General features: G+C 41.5%; 1 protein-coding gene and 1 non-coding gene across 4 annotated transcripts in view; both read left to right on the top strand.

Moving 5' to 3' along the window:
• The window catches only part of TOMM20 (translocase of outer mitochondrial membrane 20), a 51,157-nt gene that overhangs the window by 1,172 nt on the left and 43,605 nt on the right, over positions 1 to 6,380 (top strand). For all 3 annotated transcript variants that reach the window (XR_003573202.1, XR_003573203.1, XM_027901334.1), the window contains exons 2-4: positions 5,144 to 5,190; positions 5,881 to 5,962; positions 6,221 to 6,363. Coding sequence is in view for 1 of the 3 variants with exons in the window: in XM_027901334.1 (XP_027757135.1) it covers positions 5,144 to 5,190; positions 5,881 to 5,962; positions 6,221 to 6,363 (272 nt within the window). In the remaining 2 variants the exon portion in view is untranslated. The remainder of the gene's footprint in view (positions 1 to 5,143; positions 5,191 to 5,880; positions 5,963 to 6,220; positions 6,364 to 6,380) is intronic.
• LOC114066557 lies at positions 753 to 887 on the top strand. Its single transcript, XR_003573204.1, has one exon. It is a non-coding gene; the product is annotated as a small nucleolar RNA SNORA14 (small nucleolar RNA).

Raw genomic sequence — 6,380 nt, 5'->3', positions numbered from 1 at the left:
CCCTTCCCGTCCCGTCCGCTCTCCCCTCGGTGTCCCCCCTGCTCGGCCGCCCGCCTCGCGCGAGGGCCGCTCGTGGCGCCGCCGCCCTCGGTGCTTGTGGGGCCTCCTGTCCCTGCACCGAAGCGAGGGGCCGGGGCACAGAGTCGGTGTCACCGCCAAGGTTGATAGAGAGACCCTCAGGGCCATCCAGCCCAGCCACCCGCCCGGCGCTCCCACCGTGACCCCCAATCCACTCAACCGCATCGCCCCGCACCACATGCGGACGGCTCCTGAACACCTCCAGGGACGGTGACTCCACCAGCTCCCTGGGCAACCCATTCCAACGCCCGGCCAGCCGAACAGCGAAAATATTTTTTTCCTAGTATCTAATCTGAATGCCCTCTGTCTCAGCCTAAGCCCTTTTCCTCTGGCCCTCTCCCTGCGGGCACGGTAGCAGAGAGCAGCCCCCGCCTCTCTACCCCCTCCTTTCAGGTGGTTGTGGGCAGGGTCGTCCTTTGCTGTAGGTGTTGGGTAACTTGTGGTTTCCGTCTCGGATGCTTGGCTTGAAAATAATTTACCTCCCCCCCCCTTTTTTTTTTTTCCCCCACATACTGCTCTCCTACAGGCTCAGCCGTGCTATTATAGCCACCACTTTTGCGTGGTGACATTCTTTCTCGTTTTTGGAAGACGAGCAGATAAAACAGTGGTCTCTCTCAGTGAAGGTGTTGCAGTGTGAGACAGGGCTCGGTGGCAACTCTCAGGTATTTCATCGGCCGCATTCTAAACCCTCCTGGCAGCTCTGCTGTTGGCTTCCAGGATAAGAATGAATGCCAGAGAAAACTGTTGATTAATCCAAAATGCAGAGCTCTTCTCTCATGGCTCTTCATTATTTCACATCTTCAACATTTATTTAAGTGTTTTTAATAGTTAGTGAGAGTTTTAAATGGAGTTGTAAGCACGGGCACTGAAGGGACTCAAATAAATTATGAGAAATAAGCTGATGTTTGCTGTGCTGGGTTGTTTCTGTTGTGGGAATATGTCTGTCTCCTTTGGTAACTGATCTGAAGATAAGAAGTTACCGTTAAGGTGAAGTTCCCTCGCAAGCAAACATGACGTGATCAGCAGGTCCACGGATGGAAGAGTCAATAACTGGATGGGTTGAAAATGAATATTTACCTGATAACGTTTAAATGCAACCAAAGAGGTTTGGTTCTGCCTCATTGGATTGAATTGTGGAGTGACCAGTGTTGATGTTTAACAGCAAATTAATTCTGCTTTCTGAAAGCTCCTCCACAGCCAGCCATGTCTGTCAGATATTTCATCTTCAGGCCTTTGCTCACGTGTGTAGGATTTTAGGCGCATACCTCTTGTGCGTCTTCCAAGCACTTTTTCCCTGCAGTTCAAGTCCGTCATTGGGAAGTTCTAGCACAGTAAGATGGTATCTGCTCAAGCAGACTCAATATTTGGCAGTATAACCAGCCCTGGGGTTTTCCTTTGATGCCAAACACATTGTAGGAGAAATACTGAATTACATAAGAGTCTTGCAGTCCAGGTTTTCATTAGCTGAGCCTCTATCCAGTCATATTATGAATAAACCTTGTTATCACTCTGGTTAAGAACTGTCACTTTCTTTAAAGCGGGAAACACATCCATAGTGTTTTGCTGGAGGGTGGCAGTTGTCATTGGGAGAACATCACTGTATGACTTGCAGTCCTTGCACATGATGCACTGGGCTGCTTTTAGTTGTAGGGCTTTAGTTAATATTAAGGAACTTGGGTTTATTTATTTCTGTAGTCGTGTAACAGATTCTTCAGTGTGGATGGTCCAGCACTGGTGCCACTGATCAGCATTTCTAATGTTGGGTAGACAGTAAGGCTTGGGCTGTAAACTGTTTGACCAGAAAGGTCCAGTGCAGCAGCCACTTGCAGTTCTTTATGTGAAGGTGCTCCATTTGTCGGGCAATAATGGGGACATGTGATGGAAAACTTGCAGAAACCACCTTTACAGCACATGTTTTTTCACCAACCTTCTCAGGGTAAGATTGGTTTGCAGCCTCTGTGATGCAATGTCAGCAGAATTTGGGAAGGACAGGAGATCTGACAAATCGGTGGATTTGCCTGTCTTTTTGGTCAAGCACGTGCTGGCAAATGAAGAACCAGTGTTTTGTTTTGGCCTCCTGGTTACGTTGAACATCCCTGTGGGCTGTGTTGGGGCCAAAGTTTACATTGCAAAGGCCCAGCATAAAAATGAGGTGGCCAGATTCAGGTTTTGGGGGAAAAAAACCTTGATTTCCCAGAAGTTTCTGGAAGGCTTGAGGAACTATTTCACTTTGGGTTTCCATATGTTTTAATTTTATTTAGCAAGTTTTGTGGGTGGAGGTTTTTGTTGCGATTTTTTTAGGTTTTGGTGTTGCTGCTCTGGGGGCATGTCCGTATTTAGTCTTGGGACCAAAATATAGCAAAGCCTAAACATCTGAAGCTGCTTAGGTTCCCCAGCTATATTTTAAGATTACAAGATTTTAGATATGTTTACTATTTACCTTCTTGAATGAATAAAATATTAAGTGTTCTTTCACTGATCTCCTCATTCAGAGACAGCTGGAATTCCCGACCAAGCTGAATTTTGCACCTTCTGCCTGGACAGCGGTGTGAGAGGAGGCCAGTAGGCAGGAATGCACGGGTGGGAGCTGAAAGTGGAAATGGCTTTTTGTTCCTCCTGCTTCTTTGTGGGACTGGTTGGGAAGCTGCTGGGGCTACCTGGGGCTTTTTGCAACCCATGCCGGTGGGACAGGTTATCCATGGTTCACGTTGGAAACTTGCTCCCCATGTACAAGGGCTGGGCCTGGAGGGCCTGCAGGTCCTGTGCAGTTCAAGAGCTGCAGCTCAGCTTTCAGTTTTCATCAGATACACTGCATTTCTGTGTTAATAAGGATTCCTTCCATAAAATATTGCCCTTTAAATTTTTAAAATGTGATTATCTCTTTAGAAAAGAGGGAAGTTTTTAATTTTCTTGGAGGTCCATAAGAGAAAACAAACTTGGAGGGGGTTTTAGAGGTTTCCCCCCCCACACACACCTGAAAGTCATTGCTTTTGCTTAAGGTATGACAAATTTAACTTTTGGCTATTGGTAACAAAGATATTTTGAAACTACCGTTACCAACCAATATGGGAAAATTTCCTAAATATCCTTCAGAGTTATCTGGGTTTTGTAATTACTTTATCTAGTGGACTTTTTAAAGACACCTGAACAAGAGTATTAAGAAGAGGAAAAGTTGCACAGTAATCAGACTTGAAAGATTGAGTAGATTGGTGTTCACTTTCTAAATCTTGGTGATTCTTCATATTCTTTAAATCTTTCTAAATCTTGGTGATTCTTCTTTACTATTTTCAGGTTAAAGTACATGATTTGAGAAGTGTATGATCAGTGGTCAAAAGCTTTCATTAAATAGTTGCAGTTACCTGCATGACTTGTATTTCCTTATCTCTGAATGCTTAACCTGGTAAATTATACCTTTTATAATATTTTAGATGCTGTCATAGTCGTGCCAAGAAAAGACAATTTTCTCCTGAAAATGATGTATCAATGTTAAGATCTTACTCTTTGAACTTCTTTTTGGTGTTTTCACTGAATGCACTACAGTTGCAATGTGGCTTCTTGTGGTAATGAAACAGTTAAATACTACATTTATTTTAATTTAATCCAAAAGATTTTACGTATTAGTGAAACTTGTTTGCACAGTAGTGCAGTTTCAACTTCTGTGCAAATTAATGCTTCAGAAAAGTTGGAGTGAGCTAGTTTTGTTAGCACTAATTTTCAAGGTAAATTCTTTAATAACAGAAATAACCATTATAAAATTGTAGTACGCTACAGTTCTATACAACGCATTTTTCTGTATATAATGTTGTAAAATAATGTACACAGGTCAAGAAGTTGTAGAAATCAAGGTGCTAAGGGTTTTTAAGGTGTTGTGAAAGGTAGGAAGGGTGATCCATGTAGTTAGAATGTGAACTCCCTTTATATGAAGATTGCTTGATCATTTCCACAAATGCCACACTTTATGTTATCACTCTGCTAGGTAATAGCATTCCCGAATGTCTTCATCCTGTGGACAATTGAAATTTTTTTGTTACCATTTAAAACTGCTAGTCATATTTAGAAGTATTTCGAGCTTGCAAAATTGTCTTAAAAGAAAAATCAGGGCTGTGTGACAGTACTTTGTCAATACAGTTGTTCTCTGAGCAGGCACTGAGGACAAATGGTGAGAGGACAGTTTGACCATAGGCTGTATTTAGAAGTTTTATTGGTGTAACTATTTCAGTTGATGAGCTGAAGACTTAGAGAAATGATTGTTCTAAGGAAATTACCAGTATTAGTATAATTATTCTTTCTTGTACGAATAGCTATTGCCATAAAAATATCTGTATACCTGCCAAGTTGCTTTAAAAGCAACTTTAATTTTAATTACATTTATTATACAATCATTTTAATTATCCTAGTTTTGCTAAAGTGGTAGGACTTTAGTTAGCAGACCAGCTTTTTGCCTGTAGGTTGGGCAGTTTAATCTGTCCATGTTTGTTTCATCTCTAGATGTTTGCTTTCCTCAGGTTTCAGAAATATATCCCTTAGTACTGCTCTTGCTGTGGGATGATGAGATACTGCCCCCTATTACCTGGCTCCCAAGCCTCTGCTATAAAGCAGCTGTGAAAGTGCACCCTGCGTTTATCTGCTGTGACCTGCTGAAGTCCCTGTTGGTGGTCCACCATGCAGGTCAAAACTAGATAGCCTTGACCTGCAGACAGCTCTTGTGCGGCTTATTGTTAGGAATCCTGTAGAGAATTCCTGTATGACTGATTCCCCTTGCTTCTTTGTGCCTCTAGAGCCCGAGGTGTGTGAGCTGCGGGCCCTGCACGGTTGGTGTTTGCTGTAGCCGCAGGAGCAGAGTTGCCATTTTGGGTTGGTGTGCGACTGCCAGCCCTCATTAGACCTCTAAATGATGTTCTGTCACAGAGAGTGGGCTGCAGTCTTGTGTTCAGTCTTCAGTGTTTGGAATACATTAGCAGGTTCTTATTCTGAAAATAACTTTGATTTGTTCACGGTTTCAAACTGTAATCTGAAGAGCTTTTTAATTGCAAATTAAAAATGTAGGATGTTTTTATTCTTGCAGGAAGGAAGAAACAGAAGCTTGCCAAAGAGAGAGCAGGGCTTTCCAAGGTAATAATGCATTTAATAATGCAGTGCTATTTTGAAAGATGTTTCATTTGTATTATTTGTAAGATTTATTTAAATCCAGCATTACAGCTGGTTTTTTTTGATTGCAGCATTACAAACAGTTCTGCAAATATGCAGTCTTTAGTTTTTTAATGCTCACAAATACGGTTGTTCCTTTTCTGAGTCAGATAGAGGAGCTGTACTAGAAAGTACAACATTCACTCTGTGATTTTTATGGAGTTTTCAGGCTTAAAATCATTGTTGGGATACATGTATAACTGAATTTAATATGTTTTGTTGCCATAAGTATTTGATTTCCCTTTGCTTATCACCAATGGATCCAGGAAGAAAAGATAAGGTTTCTCTTAAACGATTTTAAGAAATATAGTTGTTATAAACATAACACACCTTAGAATTTGTGTTTGCTACAAAATTGTGTAGTGAATTAACTGAATAGAGGTATTTCAGGCTCTGTCTCTCTACAGATTTGCGATGCAGTGATATGAGACCTGAGTCTGATTTTCAGAAACATTCTATGTACATTTAACTTAGTGGTGACACATATTGTTTTGCCAGTGTCAGTGTAACAGTGTGGTTGTGTACATGTTTGATTTCAGTTGAGAATGTTTTCTGCTAACCTGTTTATTACCTGGTGTTTAAGGGCCAACTTAACCTTTACTTTGTGTGTTGTAGTTGCCTGATCTGAAAGATGCTGATGCGGTTCAGAAGTTTTTCCTTGAGGAGATTCAGCTTGGCGAGGAACTGCTAGCTCAAGGTAATGGCATTTTTTAAATTTTTTTTTTCTGGAGGATAAATTATGAAATAATTTTTCTTGACCTTTTCTAGAAAATGATTTTTATATACCAAGATATTGAGAGAGTCAGATTCATCTAGGAAAATCTATTTACTTGTTGTGACCTTTTGTGTTCAGAAGATCCAGCAAGGAATTTAATCCACTGTTGGTGGTGTTTTATGTAAATGTGTTACAGCGTGGAAGAAGGTTGATTTCAAAACATTATGATTTGTCATACAGGTGAATATGAAAAAGGTGTTGATCACTTGACCAATGCCATTGCTGTGTGTGGACAGCCCCAGCAGCTACTACAAGTTCTACAGCAGACTCTTCCTCCACCGGTGTTTCAAATGCTTCTAACTAAGCTCCCTACAATAAGCCAGGTATGTGAAGTGTTCCC

Source organism: Empidonax traillii, unplaced genomic scaffold (assembly GCF_003031625.1).
Source record: "Empidonax traillii isolate 1590-97213 ecotype Southwest subspecies unplaced genomic scaffold, ASM303162v1 scaffold773:size403244, whole genome shotgun sequence".
Taxonomy (NCBI): Eukaryota; Metazoa; Chordata; class Aves; order Passeriformes; family Tyrannidae; genus Empidonax; species Empidonax traillii.
Note: the sequence above shows the minus strand (reverse complement) of the source record. Positions and strands in the feature narration are given on the sequence as shown.